Consider the following 17,248-nt stretch of genomic DNA (forward strand, 5'->3'; position numbering starts at 1 on the left):
TCTTCTCCAGTTCCCACCGAGGCAATCATTCATATCCTCAGATTTATATAGTGATCTGTTAAAAATGCCTCAATACACACTTGCTCCCTCTGTCCCATTCCCAATGTCCTGATTTATTTTTTTTTTGGCATACATCACAACACTGGTATCACGCAAGCACCTGGCAAAATATGTGTCATTCATGCCAGATGTGGAAAGTGATGTGACAGAGAAGAACAAGATGGCTGGTACCCATTATTTGGCATCTAACATGAAAAAAGTCTGACAGACAGATTTGGAAGAAACATAATACAAACAAAAAATATGACCACTAATAAGTTACACCAAGCTTATTAAGTTTATTTAAAATACTTAATGTTTATATTATTTATATTACTTATTCATATTTTTGCATTATTGCCAGACCAATTTAAAACATACAAGTTGATTTCAGTTGTATTTAATATCCAGGGATCCTGCCAAGAACCTCCGCACACACTATCCTTCGCTAAAAGAGGAAGCCAAAATTGGCATGCTGTTGTGATGTTCAAAGTGCTTAATTGAGACTGAGCCTGATGCAATACAAATACAAATGAGGAATATTCTTTCCTTTCTCTGAAAATTGCTTTCCCCTCTCTTCCTCCGTTTTCCTCAGTAGCTTCCGCAAACCCACATTCTTGCATTACTTCATTCAGAAAGAAAAAGTGCTGGAAGAGCAAGAGATCATATGGTTTTTTTTTGTGAAAAAAAAAAAAAAATCTGCAGGGTTGTTCACTTGCTGGGTAGGAAGGAGGAAGAGGAAGGGATGATTTAATACCAAGATTACAGTAACAAGAAAGCTAGCGTGAGCACAGAATTCAATTAAGAGCTTTCTGCCTTGTGCTTTGTCTGGCATGAGGCTTATAGATAGAAGCTGGATACTTTCAAATTGAGCCAAACATCGAAAATAGGACATCATGAAAACATCATCACTAATTTATGTCTTTTCCCAACACTCACTGTTTTCTTCTGTGAGAAACCAATGATAAAACCAAGGGGAGAAAAAACCCAACAACAAAAGCATTCAACCTCATCCTCAACAAACAACTTGAAAGAAAACCTTGTGCTAGAAATACACACTGTTTGATAATACTTTTCCACTCCCATAAATATATCGCAGTGCTTTCTAGCCACCCAGCCAACACAGAAGTAACCTGTGTACTCCAGGCTGAGATGCCCACTAACATGGCTGATAGGACAGCTCCTCTTCTCACTTTTTCTTTCAGCTTACCCTGTCCATCATTCCAGCTTCCCTTTCCACGTGAACAGGTCAGCATATGTTCTGTTGTACCTCCTACAGACCTATAATGGTCTTCTAGTCAAAAGCATTTATTTTAGAGCTGACAGGTTCTTAAAACAGATCCAAGACAGTGAAAACACAAGGGCTGGAAAGCTAAATGGGAAGACCAGTAGGAATAGAGTATGTCATGCTGACACTGCAGGCAGGCTAAAAGGCTTCAGGAAGGAAAATCCAGTGCTCATAATATGAAGATGGCAGAAGAGATGAAAGGAAACGTGAGAAAGACATTCTGATCCTGATGCCAGCATGCTCACAAACATGGCTGATACAGCTGTGAAAGCAGCACTGTCAGTGGGGAACGGAGAACAGAATTTGACAGGGAAACAGGAATCTAAATCTCTCAGCTGATGCAGCAAAAAGCATCATGGGGGAATCAGCACAAAATATTAATATGCTATAAGCCAAGGCTAAATTGGATTCTACTTGTGTGTTTTAGCAGGTGCCAGGTAAGGATTGCTCAGTGATTACTCGGTCCCTTTGCTAATATCCAGCCAATATTCTGCCCCACATCTAGCTAGGAATTAAAATAAATCAAAATCCACCAAACCCCCAAACCAAACAAAAACCAGGAAGTACTTGAGCTATGCCAGGTTTCAAACTCTGGGCATTTTGAGGACATTGCTAAAAAATTCCTACATAAAATAGAACTATAAATGAGTACAACAGTTGCAAAGCACCTCATTTTCACTTATGAAATTAAAACTGAACTTTGCTTGGGGATGGCAAGGAAAATTCCATCTGGAATAAGGAATATTTTTAAGTGTTCAAAATAAGGAAACCTGCAGACAGGTTCAGAAGTTGTTTTACCCTATGTACAGCTAAGCCAGTACTTTGGCACTTCATCCTGTCACTCGAAATACACTTGAGATATACTGACTTTTTACATTAAATCTTTAGCGAGCTGCATTACTCTAAACTGCCCACAGAAACACCATCAGAATTCATTTGCATTTGTAAACTACTGAGTTTCACAAGAGTCCCAAGAAGATAAACACTTCCTAGAGAGCTCCATTCCCTGAGTTTCACAAGAGTCCCAGGATGACGAACACTTCCTAGAGAGCTCCACTCCCTGGCAATGCCAAGTTGTATTTCAGTGAAATCATAAAATCTAAATGGGAAACTCGCCACGTCTGAAGATTTATTGCCTTCAAAGTGCCTTATACCTTGCCACAGAAAGTTAGAGAGTACTCTGCCTTTCAGCCAGAGACCAGAATAAGAGTTTGATGCAGTACAGTATAAAGACTCATCTACACAAATGTTTTTTTTCCTGCATTAAAACTGAAAGAGATTCACTAAAATAATTACAATAGACAATATAAAGGGGAATCACCTAAGTCTGAATAAATAAAATTCACATTCCTGGCCCTTTTCTTCAAGCTGGCAGTGCTCACATATTAAAAGCAGTACTTCAGCTGCATGGTTCTTGTGCTTCCTCACATCAACCAGTGCAGCTTTATCTTTTTTTTTAAAAAAGGAAGTTCATGTCCTGTGGTCCTTGACACTGGAGGTGTCCAGCTTTCAGAAGTACAGCTTCAGAAGCAAATGCAATATCCCTTCCCAAAGGCAGATACTGAGATCAGCTGCTGGCTGGTGCAGTAAAATAAATGACTATCCAGCCTGAGCTAGAACATGTATTCATTTCCTCAACAGAACTTACAGCTGTACAAGCTGCTATGCACAAAATGCAAAAATACTCCAAATCTACAAACTAGGATGGAAGAACACAAAATCCATCCTGCAAAAAGTGATCAAAAAGAAAATCATACTCTCTGAAAATGCTCTCTCCACTGCAAACAGAAACACCTCCACTGGACAGCAAGAGACAACCTTCTTCTTTCATAGAAGCAAGAACTGCAATACATAACCAAAGTTCCTAGCCAGTTCTTCTGCTGAGTTTCTAGTATCTGGCTAAGAGATGGAAAACGAATAGTAAAATATTTTGCAAAAGGAAAGACAAACAATCTAATACAAGAATGCACTATAAACCCCTACTCCCTCAGATCAGAAAAGAGTCTGAGAGCCACAGAAACAGTTTACAACAATATTCTCTGTTTTATAGACTTTGCATGCTTTGGAAAACACCCAGAATACTGTTATTTTTGCACAAACACCATATGGCTAAGAAAATGTCACTTTCTGTGTTTTCCTGGCCCATAGCCATCACTTCAGGAAACAGGACTGTGATCTGATAAAACAGATCACAAAATTCAGAAACAAAGGGGGACAGGGATGTTACAGCTTTCAAGCCACAGAGCTGGTAGAATTACCTACTTTAAGTTCCTGACCCCTAAGGTAACCTGTTCTGTTCATGAAGAAAAGGAATTTGAAAGCAGATCAGTCTGAAACAAGAATAGGGAGTTTCCAGCCTCCCAAAAGATACAACTGTTATGTAAGGCTTACAGCATATCCATCCTTCCACAGGTGACAGGCCCACACTGATAATTACCTGTGTGCTGTATTCGTGGTCTTTAAGCTGCAGTGTTCCTGATGTGTCATTTTTGCTTTACTTACCTATACTTTCACAGCTTCCTACACATCAGCACTCGCTACTCTCCTGATGGAATCCAGATCTTTTCTGTTAGTTACTCTTTCAAATGGGATAAGATATCTCACCATTTGATTCAGACTTACCATTATGCCTGAAAAATTCTTAAGAGCTTATGAAGAACTGTAAAAGAATAGGAGGCACTACTGGAAAAGCCTCCTTGAACAAAAAAGGCACATACAGATTGACATACAAGGAGGAATCAAATAGTCTTTGACAGCAATGCACAGGAGAAGTATATTACATGAAATCTGAGAACTGCCCCATGAAGACATAGTCTTTTCTTCTCCCTGTTTCTTCTGGCAAAAGCAAAGCCAAAAGCAAAAGAGATTCATTCAAGTTCAAAGAGGCACCATTTGATTAAAAGTTTCCGGTATACAGTCAATACAGTAATATTTTAAGACACAACAGAGTTGTATATTAACATCAGGGATACAACATGAATGTGGTACTTTTCATACAGTACACACATGTACCACCACTAAACAGCCCTTTTTTTCCAAAACATTTCCACAAGCTCTTTCCATTTGGATAAGAAAGGAAAAGAATCTTCATTTGTACTTGAAACTGTTAGAATTTTTTAAAGTGGTTCTGGAAAGGACTCTCAATCCATGAAGTCATAAAACAGAGCTGCGAAGCCAAGAATCAGATCAAATTTGGTTTAGACCAGCTATGACATCTTCCTAATACAGTGAACCCTGATGTTACAATCACCATAAGTATGAAGCTAAGCAGTAGTAGATGTGTATGTCATAAGGTAACTTGAACTGCTTTAATTCAGGCCCAGTGATCAGAGCACAAACCAGGTGACACACTCTGCAGCTCTGAGGGCAGCACGCCTGGGCAGGCTGAGATCTGTGCGGTTGTACCTCAACACACAGGCAGCTTTGCTGGACTGCTGATGAATCCAGCTGGGGGGTGTACAAGGCATTGTACAAACTGTTCTGAAACTCTACTGTTAAGCACCGCACAAACCAAACAGGGCAAGGGAACACCTGGAGACCTCTAAGACGCTGGCAGGTGAACTAGTTTGGATATATATACACATGGACTATGCACATCCCAATTCCTCTCTGTTTCTGAGAAAAATCCAGACCAGGACATTTTCCTTTTCCAACAACAACACAGCTGCCAGCAGTATACCTACTGATCTGATTGGTGTTTATTTGCATGCTGTGTTTGCTTACTGCCTCCTGGTCATAAATATCCCATTTTAACCACTTATTTCAGTTTACTTGGTATCTGAATGCACAAGGCACCTCACTGCACAGCATGCTGCTAAGCCTGTTATTCCTCACAAGACTGAAGGTCTGAACTTTGGAGAAAGCAGTTCTATTATGATTTTTTCCCCTGTATTTTATAAGTGGTCAGCTTGTCTAATAACACCATACACTTACAGACTCAGGTCTCCATTGTCTGAAGATGTCTGCATCATAGTCTTTTGCACTCCAAGTTGCCCAAGAAGTACAATGCAGTGTAATGGCAGAGTACTGGCTGACTGCAGACACAGAAGACCTGAACACTGACCCCGAGTCCAAAAGGCTACCTAGCAGGTTACTTGCAGTAACAGATTTCTTTCCCTGCAACTGTCTCAGTTTCCCCATCTGTACAGTCCATCCAGTGATGTTTTTCTCATTGTGAAGTGCTCTGAACAGTGAGGATAAGAAACACTATGACATGCAGATATTATCCTTTGCATTTATTGTGCCTTAGTACTGCAAGTTGTGATCCAGTATTTGAATCACTGTAACTGCAGTAAGAGAAGACAAACTTAGCCCAGACACAATTTGCCCAACACACTACTCGAGTACATATACAGACCAATTACAGTAAAAAAAAACCCACCCCAAAACAAACAAAACAAAAAACCCACAATGCAACAAGAGCTGTACAAAATATCCTCAATTTACACTAAAATAATCAGACTATAAAAGATTCAATAGGTAACTTTGTTACTGTAGAGCTTCCAGAGGGTAAGTACCCTCTTTTCATATCAGTTGGCTTTCACCCTTTACTGAACTCCCTGCCTGAAACTATATGCCCATGAGCCATGTCTTTGAACTGCAGGGCAAAATCCAATTTTTGCACAACTGAACATTCATTACTGATTACAAAATTAGTTGGAAAACAAGACTTCAGTTTCTTTGCACATCATTCTCTTCACTGTATTTTATAAACAGAGAAGGAGAATCACAGAGGCAAAAGCCAAGCTAGGCAAAGGTAAAGCTCTAGGTAAACAGCCATACACTACTTCAAAGCAGGTAAGGGAAGTGAAGCCAAAGAGGTCTCATGGCAAAGCCTGAGACAGGAGCCTGGGTTTTGCATCACAAGCTAGAGAACAGGAAACTGAAGAGACTCTCAGCTGGAAGTGCAGCAGTAGGCCTCCATAAACACCATTACTCAGCTGGCTGCAACATACTAAGAAGGAAAGAGCTACCTGCAAAGCCAATAGCGTTTTCTCCACTGTATGCACGTATTTTCTACCAGGTTTTGTGCCCTCCCGTTCCCTTTTTTTCCCTTTTCCCCTGCGCAAGTCTATGACAGGGTCCACCCGCCCGCTGGACGCGATCCCTTCAGACACGGCGCGGCTGCAGAGCTGTGTACCACAGCACCGCACACGCCTGCTCCTGCGGCGGAACTCACGGGTGACACCACCACCGCTGCTCAGCAAGGTCCCCGAATCCACGGGGAACCACTGCCCCGCGCCCTGCCTGGCGCCCGCAGGGCCCGGAGCCACGCTCGGGTCTGACAACGCAAGGGCTACAGCGGACGTCAGCGCACCGGTAGCCCGCGGAACGCAGACAGCCCCGTGGATCTCCGCGCCTGAGCCGCCCTCCCAGCGACATCCGAGAGGAGAGCGGCACGGTGGATGCCCAGGGAGCCCCGGCGTGACGGGCACCGCAGCGCTGCCCCCGGGGGCACACGGCGAGGGAAGGGTACCAGCGAGAGAAGGGTACCGGAGAGGGGCCGGCACTGGCAGCCCGCCCTCCTCCCCCACCCCGCGGGGCCATGAGGAGAACCGCTCGCCGGGAAGCAGCCGCCCGGCCCCCCGCCCCGAGCGGCCAGCGTCCCACACGGTTCCGCCGCTCACCCGGAGGTGCAGGGCTGCGTCTCCTCCAGCCGCCGCGCACCGTGGCACCCGGCTGCGCCGGGCCGCACCGGACCGGACCGGACCGGGCACTCACCGCCGCAGCCCCCACAATCACCGCCCGCCGCCTGCGCGGCCCCACCCCGCGTTCTGCAGCCAATCCGCGCCGCCGCGCGTAGCCCCGCGCCCCGCGCGGCCAATGGGGGGGCAGCGCGGGGAGGTGGTGGGCGGGGCCGCGCTGAGGGGAGGGATGCAGCGGGAGGGCTCCGGGAGGGCTGTTCGTTACCCACCCCTCGCTGCTGAGTCCCCCCGGCCTGCATCGCTGCCACCGCGCGGTCCGTCAGGGCAGGGGTGCCCGCCGGTCACACCTGGCAGGGAAAATGGGGGAGAGAACCCCAAAATCCCGCCCCGGGCTTCCGCAGCTAACTCCTCCTGAAAGGGTTGCTGCCAGCCCTCCGCTTGGGCTGCTCCGCTCCGTCCGCTCCGCAGGCCGGAATGCACCGAGAGGAGTCCGTTTGCTAACCGTGATGGCGGTCCGGGTCTGCACTACTGCAGCTCCCACAGACCGGCTGTTCTGTCGTAATTCCTGATGTTTACCTGCAGCTGCTTGGGACACACTGCATTGAGCAAACACGGCAACAAGGAAAAGTCCTTTGGGCTTTCAACTCTGATTAGAAATTCAAATGAAACCTAGTCTTGATATCAAACTCCAAATTTAAAATCCAAGTCTTCACTTACATGCCTGACCTAGAACAAACACCTTTTCCTTGCATCCTGTTCTGAAAGGATCACGTTCTTTCAGGATCATCATTAGCTATAAAAAAAAAAAAAAAAAACGGAGAAAACAAAATCCCTCAAATAGAATCTTTGTCGAGTACAATTTGCCTTCAGTACCCCATTACAAAAAAATACCCCTCATCAAAGGACGCAGGAGCTTAGCGAATGCACTCGCCTTGCTGAAGAAGCCAGGAATGTTCCTTCGCACCTCCTCTTCCCGACAGCCCGGGGACTGGCTCGGGTAAGTGATCTGTAAACACACACATTTGTTTGTATGTTACGTTACTTCATTCGGGTGCTGGTATTGTTAAAGAAACTCCACATGCCATCTGCTGGAAGAAACCTCGGAGGCAGCGCGCTGTACCCACACCTCTGACCGCACACTGCTGGCAGGATTATTCAAGATTAAGCGTTAGCCTGTTAAAGCACCAACTTTCAGCACAGGCACATAGTACACACACAGTGAGGGTCAGGAGGAGTGAGACAATAGCAGGATGAAGTCCGTAAGAAAATACAAGCCTCTGGACCTATGTCCCACGCCAAAGCACAAGACAGCCTGGTAGCAGAAGCAGCCGATTTTCAAATCCTGCTACTGGACTTGAATCTCCAAAGACTTTCTGTGTCTTTCCATAGCTTTTTTCTTAGCTACACACACCACACTGTGGTTACCTGCTCTGTCTGGTGTAACTCTCTAGGTAACAGTCAGCACATTAATCAATAATTTATACTTTGTCCTATGGAAAACACTGCATAATCTTCTCTGTAGAGAGTAGGGGAAAATGAACAAGGGGCAGGATGCAGAAGAATCTGAAAAGAAACAGCTTCTTTCCAGCAGCTGTGGCAGATCCCATTCAAGACTAAAACCTGTTTGGGCTTGGTAATGATAATTAGCTTCTCTTTGACAATGTCTTCAAATAAATGAAAACAAGTTTCAGAATGCAGGAAGAACTGAAGAATTATTACTCTCTAACTCTGTTCCTTCCCCATTTTTGTATTTCTTGTTTGGATCTTAAAGTTTTCAGTCCCTAACATCTGGGATTAATCTACAAGAAAGCTCTTCCTTGCCAACTGTATTTTTCAGGTTGCAAACACCACAACCACTTTCAGGAGGTGAACTGCATTTTAGACATGTTGCTAAGCATTAAGCAAATAATTTCAGTTTACTTTCAGATTTAAACATCTCTGCAAGTTTATGAGGCATGCAGCTACCCTTGACACTTCACAACTGGCAGATACACAAGAATTTAGCATCCACTTTTCAGAAGCAGTCTTTAGTTTTCTGTACCCAACACTCAGCACCAACAACTGCCTTTAAAATCAGCAGCAGCATCTGGCCTTGACACTTCTGGCAATCTGACCACAGGGAATCGTGTGGTACACGATTCGTGTACGAATCGTACAGCCTCATATAACCCTAGAGTGGACCCAAACACCACGTGCCATCAAAATAGCTTGTCTGCCCTCTCTGTACTGGTGGCCTTGTATCACCAGTACAAGTTCTGATCACAGGAGTCAGTTGGATGAGTTCTCATTGATCCAGTGGAGAAATAAGCTTGCAATTAGATTTTACTGGAGTAAAAAAAAAAAAAACAAAATAAATCTGGCTCAGATTGCAAAATTGCTGTAAGCAACACTTACAGAAGGGGAAAATGTACTACTAGAATGTAAAAAGCACAGAAGACTGAAAACAGGACTGCTTCTACAGCAGCTGCCTATTCTTTTATCAAAATGAAGCATAAGGCAAAATTATACCATTCACCTGTAGCCCACATAAAGAAAAATATATATGCTTCAGAATCATGGTTCAGATGGACAGACACAGCACAGCTACGTCTCAGCTACATCACAGTAACCCAAGAACTTGCCTCAGATTCTTAGAGCTCTTCAAAGACAGGCAGCCAACACTCAGACCACATAAAAGGCTGCTTCTGAAAACACATTCTGCAAGAAACAGGAAAACAGCACAGTTGTAATAAAACTGAAGACCTGCTTCCTCATTCTGTCTGCAATAATTTATTTCTCCATGAGCCTTGTAACTTGCATCTTCATTTGTTGACAGGCCAGTATCTCTACATAAAAGGATATAAAAAAAAAAAAAACCCCAAACATGATGATAAAGCTTACCTGTATGTATCATTTAAATATTTCGGCTCCTGAATTTCCCTTACTGCTTTCCAGTTCTCCAGTTACTTCCCAAGAACTAATTCCCACCCTCCAGCAGTTTCCTGGAGTTTACTTCCTGCTGCTCCCTGACACTAACCACACTGGAGGACTGCACCTCCCTGCAATTCCTGACTTTCCAGGAAAATTCCAACAATACTTTCTAGGATTTCCCTCAGTTTTGTAGGAATCCCCCTCTACCCTAAATTCCTCTTGGTCTCCATGAATTCCTTGTGCTGCTTTCTAGGACCACTATTGGACTTCCCACCATTTCCAGGGAATCTCATTTTCTATCCATGGTTTCTCCCTTTTCTATTTTTGAATTAATATGATTTGCTTGCATAGCATCAGGAGAAGTACAATAATTGCTATTTTTTTCCCTGTTATGCTATGTAAGGCCTATAGCAAGATGTGGGTCTGTGCTTCAGAAACAGTGTAATGAATGTTCATAAAATTGTATAATACTGCAAGGTCATTGGTAAAGTGCATTTAAGCCTTTCCAAAATTGGCTCTAGTCACTTTTATTGTTACAAAATAATCCATTTCATAACTTTAAGCACATTGTAGGCCCCACTAGTGACAGGCAAGTATTATATTGGATACTTAACAAAAGATGTGAGTCCATTGGCTTATTGATCTTTACATGGAAGAGAGTAGAAATCTCAAACACACAAAACTATTTCTTCAAGTTTCAAGATTACATCCACCAGAATGAAAAAACAAAAGACACAAACAAGACCCCCCAGAAATGCAACCACCAGAGAAAAAGCCCTTAATTCTCTGGGGAAAACAAAAAAGGAGCGGAGCTTCTGGTGTATCTGCAAGTTCATGAGAACAGCAGAGTCAAAGAACTCATGAGATTTATCTACTATAAAACTTTGAGATCAAATTTGTCATGACCTTCTAATGAAGGAGAAGTCTCTAGTTGCATCCACCTCTTCCTTCAATGTTTCCTGAAAATACAAACTGCTGGAGGCAGCCTCCTAAAGGTACCATTAACGGGCAGGTAATTGAACATCACCTTTTTTAAGATTACTTCCATGGTTACTTCATCCCCAATACACCCAAGTCTAAGTGAGAAATGCAGAACTCAGTATTCAGCCGAAACTGTTACTCCAAAATGTGATATTGTTAAAACAGAACTGAACAGGGTGTTCAACAAACTAAAATGTTTTGACTCAAAGTGTCCTACAGCAGATGGAGCTACAACTATGGTCTATGAATAGCCACCCACACATGAGAACACACAGAGATAATAAATACCCATCATGTATCCCATCAAGTGACTATCTTAAACAACTTTTCTACTGCAAAATGACACACAGTTCATTTTTGTGAAGTTCACATCAAAGCAGCCCTTCAAGTTTCACATCAACGAAGATTAAAAAGAAATGTAATCAGCTTGCGATGCTCATGCCAGTGTCACATAAAAGTTCAAGTTCTTCCCTTGAAGAGTATCTACAGTTATGTCATTCATCTTCCTCTTAAAAGGAGGTAAAATGACAGGGATGCTTGCCATTTTCACCATACATGTGGGGATTGAGAAAGGACGTGCACCAGTGACAAAGGTGACACCAGTCACAGTACGGTTTCACCGTACACCAGTGACAAAGGTGAAAATCAGTTGTTTCAGACAAGATTCCTCCTGGAAGATCACATGTCCATCCATTACCACACTTCCCAAGAAAACTGTGACACTCCTCCTCTTTATCAGAAATAAATGTATTGCAAGAATTCCACAGCTTCCCCTCCACCTCCTCTGTTACTCCCTCCCCAAGACAATCCATCTGGCTAACCAACCAGACTATGTCAACTACACCCAGAAACACCCCGAAGTGCAGAATGACTTACTTTAGCAGAGGTAAAAGTTTTCCAAATGAAATCCTCCCAACCTCAGCTCCACAGCAGAGTAAAACTTTAATCAATTTTAGGTAAAGCACCTACCTTCTCTTTCTTCTCCTACACAGAAATGAAGGGCTTGCAGGAATGGGCAATACTGACTCCCCTTTTTCCCCTACTAGCTATGAGGTGACCAAAAAGACCTATATGAACAGGCCAGCAGAGTTCCTAAGGGTTTTTTCAATGAAATACACAAACTCTTTCCCAGTAGCTCACAAGTCCAAGATCATCCAACTTGATGTTGAATCACCTGACTTCTCTGTATATTCTTGGTAGTCCTGTCTTGTGCCTGTTTTTTCAGCTGTTACAGTTTTCAAATTTAGATATGTCCTGGGTTCAGCAGTAGCAGTCATTTTTCTCCTTCTTAGTAGCTAGTGCAGTGCTGTGTTTTGATCTTTTGGCCTGGGAACAGTGCTGATAACGCCGATGTTTTCAGTTGCTGCTCAAATGTTTGGTCTGGCCAAGGACTTTCTGAGCCTCATGCTCTGCCAGGGAGGAGGGAAAGCTGGGAGGAAGCAGAGACAGGACACCTGACCCAAACTGACCAAAGAGGTATTCCATACCACAGCACGTCATGCCCAGGATGTAACGGGGAGTTACCCAGAAGGGTTGGGACTGCAGGGTTGGATGAGGTATCGGTCGGTGCTCGGCTGGGGGGAGTGGGGCGAGTTATTGGTCAGCTGGTGCTGAGGTGTTGTATTCTTTCCTCTTGTTATTTCCTTTATCATTATTATTATTGGTGGTAGCAGTAGTGATTTGTGTTATACCTTAGTTACTAAACTGGTCTTATCTCAACCCGTGGGAGTTGCATTCTTTTCGATTCTTCTCTCCGTCCCTCCAGGAGCAGGGGGAGGGCAAGAAGGGGGGGAGTGAGTGAACGAGGTTTGTGGTTGGGTTTAAACCTCGACAAGATAACATCACCAGAGGAGCATACTATCTTTTAATTCATGTTCTATTTGGAAAAAAATCCTTCTTCATTATGTAAACACAGATAATGTGCTTGAGGCATTATCATTTTAGGCACTAACTTGATCTGCAATCATGATCTGTATGCTCAATTCCCTGCTTGGATATCCTCATGAACAATGAGCTGCTAAAGGTTTAAATTCACATGACGAGTTCTAAAAACAACTGTCATTTATGCTATATTTAAAGTATGATTAAAGTAAAAATTGAGAAGGTCATATCCAAGAACTGTTGCCTACTTTTGGCTATTCCTTATCATCAGTGAAAAGGGTCATATCCAAATTTGTGATTTGGCCTCAGTCACTGAAACCTCGAAGCTGTTTCCCCTCAACAGAAAGACTAACTTTGTTCTTTTAGGTGGAAATTCTACTTCAACTTGCTTCCCAAGCAGCCACACTGTTTACTCAGCTAAAGATACAAGTATGAAAATATTTTTCAGATGTTAATTTAAGTCAACTCTGGTAAAATGGCTGAATTCTGTATTTAAAAGATCTACAGTATCCCTCTACCTGGATGAGTTTCTATTGACAATTCCAAAGACTTTCAGAAGTCCTGCACAAGTAAAAATCTTCCCTAACTGCACACACTATGTCACATCAGTTTAAATTAGTTTCTTGCTACAGCCTTCAAAAAATTACTACTTAAATAAGCATCTACATTCAAAACCAGTTGTTTTCAGTTAACCTACCAAAGTCAGTAACATTACAAAACAGACAAAAGAACAACAGTTTGGGATTCTCTGGATTAAAATACAGCTTTGTGTCTTTGAAGTTCAAATGAGGGTTGTGAGAGAGAAATTCTGTCTATCTAGGCAGTTACCTGCTACGATAATTTTTACTTTGACTATACTCAGGAAAAGGCCATCATCACTTAATAACCTTTCATCTCATCAAAGAACATGAAGAAAGTATGTCTTCATAAATATAAGCAGTTTATGAAATAACTCACCTAAACCAACTGAACTAAACCAAATGTAAAACAGACTTTCAAGCAGTCAACCAGATGCTTCTAATGCAATGTATACATTAGAAGTCACAAGTCACAGGCCAGAACAACTTTATCACTGATACTCACCTAACATTAAAGAATCCAGAAGCTGGCACAAAAGCTTCCCTGACAGTGTACATATGGCAAGTGATACAAACATAACAGTACACACAAGATTTATTAAAAGTACAAGCAGATCTTGTTTTTATTAATAACACAGGAGAGATGTGACCAATATGTTGTTGTACTTTAATCCAAAAGCTAAGATACTGAAGGCCCCATTCGTATGGGGAAGACATCGCTGGTCACCTTCTCCCCAGCCTCACACATATACAGTGAAGGTACAATTCCAAACATTTAAAGAGCAATAGTGTATCACTTCATGAGGCACCTTCCCACCCTTATCCTGGGTGGGAACAGCTTAAAAGTTCCAGCAGGACAATATACCTTGAAGACCTCTGTGGAGTATTTTTAGAGGCTCAAACAAAATACATCTTGTGTCCTTTCAGTTCAGAGAGTAGAATCAGAATCATAGAATAGTTAGGGTTGGAAAGGACCTCAAGATCATCTAGTTCCAACCCCCCTACCATGGGCAGGGACATCTCACACTAAACCATACCACCCAAAGCTTCGTCCAGCCTGGCCTTGAACACCGCCAGAGATGGAGCATTCACAACCTCCCTGGGCAACCCACTCCAGTGCTTCACCACCCTAACAGGAAAGAATTTCCTCCTTATATCCAAACTAAACTTCCCCTGTTTAAGTTTGAACCCGTTACCCCTTGTCCTGTCACTACAGTCCCTGATGAAGAGTCCCTCCCCAGCATCCCTATAGGCCCCCTTCAGATACTGGAAGGCTGCTATGAGGTCTCCACGCAGCCTTCTCTTCTCCAGGCTGAACAGCCCCAACTTCCTCAACCTATCTTCATACGGGAGGTGCTCCAGTCCCCTGATCATCCTCGTGGCCCTCCTCTGCACTTGTTCCAACAGTTCCATGTCCTTTTTATGCACCAGAACTGCACACAATACTCCAGGTGAGGTCTCACAAGAGCAGAGTAGAGGGGCAGGATCACCTCCTTCGATCTGCTGGTCACACTCCTTTTGATGCAGCCCAGGATACGGTTGGCTTTCTGGACTGCGAGCGCACACTGCAGCCGACTCGTTCATTTTCTCATCAACCAACAGCCCCAAGTCCTTCTCTGCAGGGCTGCTCTGAATCTCTTCTTTGCCCAACCTGTAGCTGTGCCTGGGATTGCTCTGACCCAGGTGTAGGACCTTGTACTTGTCATGGTTAAACTTCATAAGGTTGGCATCCATCCACCTTACAAGCGTGTCAAGGTCCCTCTGGATGGCATCCCTTCCCTCCAGCGTATCAACCAAACCACACAGCTTGGTGTCATCGGCAAACTTGCTGCGGGCGCACTCAATCCCACTGTCCATGTCACCAACAGAAGATGTTGAACAAGACCGGTCTCAACACCGATCCCTGAGGGACACCACTTGTTACTGGTCTCCAGCTGGACATTGAGCCATTGACCACAACTTTCTGTGTGCAGCTATCCAGCCAGTTCTTCATCCACCGAGTGGTCCATCCATCAAATTGATGTCTCTCCAATTTAGAGAGAAGGATGTCTTGTGGGACAGTGTCGAACGCTTTGCACATGTCCAGGTAGATGACATCAGAGTAGCCCTGAACTAGAATGATTTAGATAGGACAAACTGAAAATTAAGGACTAAGTTTCATAAAGAGATTGTTTAAGGAAAAGTCCATGAAAGACAGGCTTTTGCCCAGACCACTGTTTCACAAATGTCCATAAATACAAAATAATGTGGAACCTGGAAGAGACCAAGAGCAGTGTCTATGTTCAGAAAACTAAAAACGAAAATGCATGACATCTGCAAATCAGCCACATGGAAAAGGTCAAGTGCCTCTTTGTGAGAATCTAAAGCTTATGTCATTGATTCCAAAGAGCAAGTCACTGTGTCACTGCCACTGTTCAGTGTCCAGCATGTAATTTGAAGATCAGCATCAAACAGTTTTGTAAAAGAAATGTCAAAGAAACCATATCCTAAGTGCCAAACCCCAAACTTACTGAAGTAAAGCAAATCTGTGTAACACCACTTTCTGAGAGCACAGTCCCACCAGGAAAATTATTTTCTTGGGATGAAAATCCTTTTTTAATAAAATATCACAAAAAAACCTTTATTCTCAGATAAAGACCTTCCATTTTCTCATGTCCCTGTCATGTTAGCTGTTCAGCAATGATCTTCCACAATTCCTGTAGGAGTGGAAAAAATACATGCAGGTACTTTCTCAGGTCAGTAGATTCAACATGCCCACTTGAAGACAAGTTTTAAGACACACCTTCCATCTGTAGATAATATCCATCTGTTGATGGATACGAAGTCCATGTGTATTATTCTAGAACAACCACCAAATTATCTTTCAGAGCATCAGAATTGATTTCTTCACTCTTGTACCAAGGTTTTTTAGAATAAAAGATTAGTACTGAATTAAATAATTTGTTTTAAAATAATTTAATTGTTCTTCATGACCTTCTGCAGTATTCTGACTATCTTGCTCTTTTGCTTAGCCTGTGTTGACAAATGCTTTTGATAATGCTAGTAGAAATACAACTGAAAAAATACTCAATTTAGTGAGGAATCACAGTCTCATAAATGCATTTCTTATTCACCCACGCCCCCGCCTTCTCAATATGTTGGACAACAAAGATGAAAAACAGACCATCTGAATAAACTAAAATGAGTTACCATACACTTTGCCATACCAGTCATTAATCAGACTACCGCATACTCTTCACCATGACATCTTGAATTGTGGCAATATACCTCAGGATAAACAAACTTAGGCATTTTAAATATGCATATATTTCAAAGACCAGTAGCCTTCTGCAAAAAGGCTAAGGAATGAGTTTACACATTTAGGTATAATCCAGGTTACAGTTACACACCTGTAAAACTTGCTTTTAAGTTTTGCATGCATATTTTATGCCTGAAGGTATCAGCATTAAGTAAAATAAATCCGTCTCATGAAGTAACTGTGGCCCCCATAATCTTACTACATATATAAACTGCAGAAGATGAAGCAATAGTATACTGACTACAGGAACATCATTTCTTGTAAGAGATGTGCAATCCAGTAAAAGACTTGCAAATTCTTTAAACAGATCTGTTAGACTGTATTGTTCTAGAAATAAGCAAGTTTTAGCTAGCCTGCCCATAATATTCCTAAGAGCAGACAATTGGAAAAAATATAAAGAGAACCCTATGTGCTTGGGAGGTAATTAGATAACTACAAATATTGTATCTGTCATGCTTCTGAATAACAGAAGTTGACAGCTCATCAACTTCACAGATATTAGAACATTATTTCCTGAACTCTGAACTGGAAAAGGAATTACTAAAACTATGAAATGAAAGCTCTTCTACAAGCAAAGAAATGCCAAGAGATATTGGTCCCATTTTCTAGTCAATGGTGAAATTGTATT

General features: G+C 42.6%; 1 protein-coding gene across 5 annotated transcripts in view; it reads right to left on the minus strand.

Annotated features, from left to right (window-relative positions):
• ABAT (4-aminobutyrate aminotransferase) overlaps positions 1-17,248 on the minus strand; it is a 75,107-nt gene that overhangs the window by 47,305 nt on the left and 10,554 nt on the right. For 3 of the 5 annotated variants that reach the window (XM_065683922.1, XM_065683920.1, XM_065683921.1), the window contains exon 11: positions 7,904-7,978. In XM_065683922.1, coding sequence (XP_065539994.1) covers positions 7,904-7,978 — 75 coding nt within the window. Of the gene's footprint in view, positions 1-6,954; positions 7,092-7,903; positions 7,979-15,926; positions 16,019-17,248 lie in introns of those variants that run through there. The other 2 variants (XM_065683923.1, XM_065683925.1) reach the window with 2 other exon arrangements.

Source organism: Lathamus discolor, chromosome 6 (assembly GCF_037157495.1).
Source record: "Lathamus discolor isolate bLatDis1 chromosome 6, bLatDis1.hap1, whole genome shotgun sequence".
In the NCBI taxonomy this organism is placed as follows: Eukaryota; Metazoa; Chordata; class Aves; order Psittaciformes; family Psittacidae; genus Lathamus; species Lathamus discolor.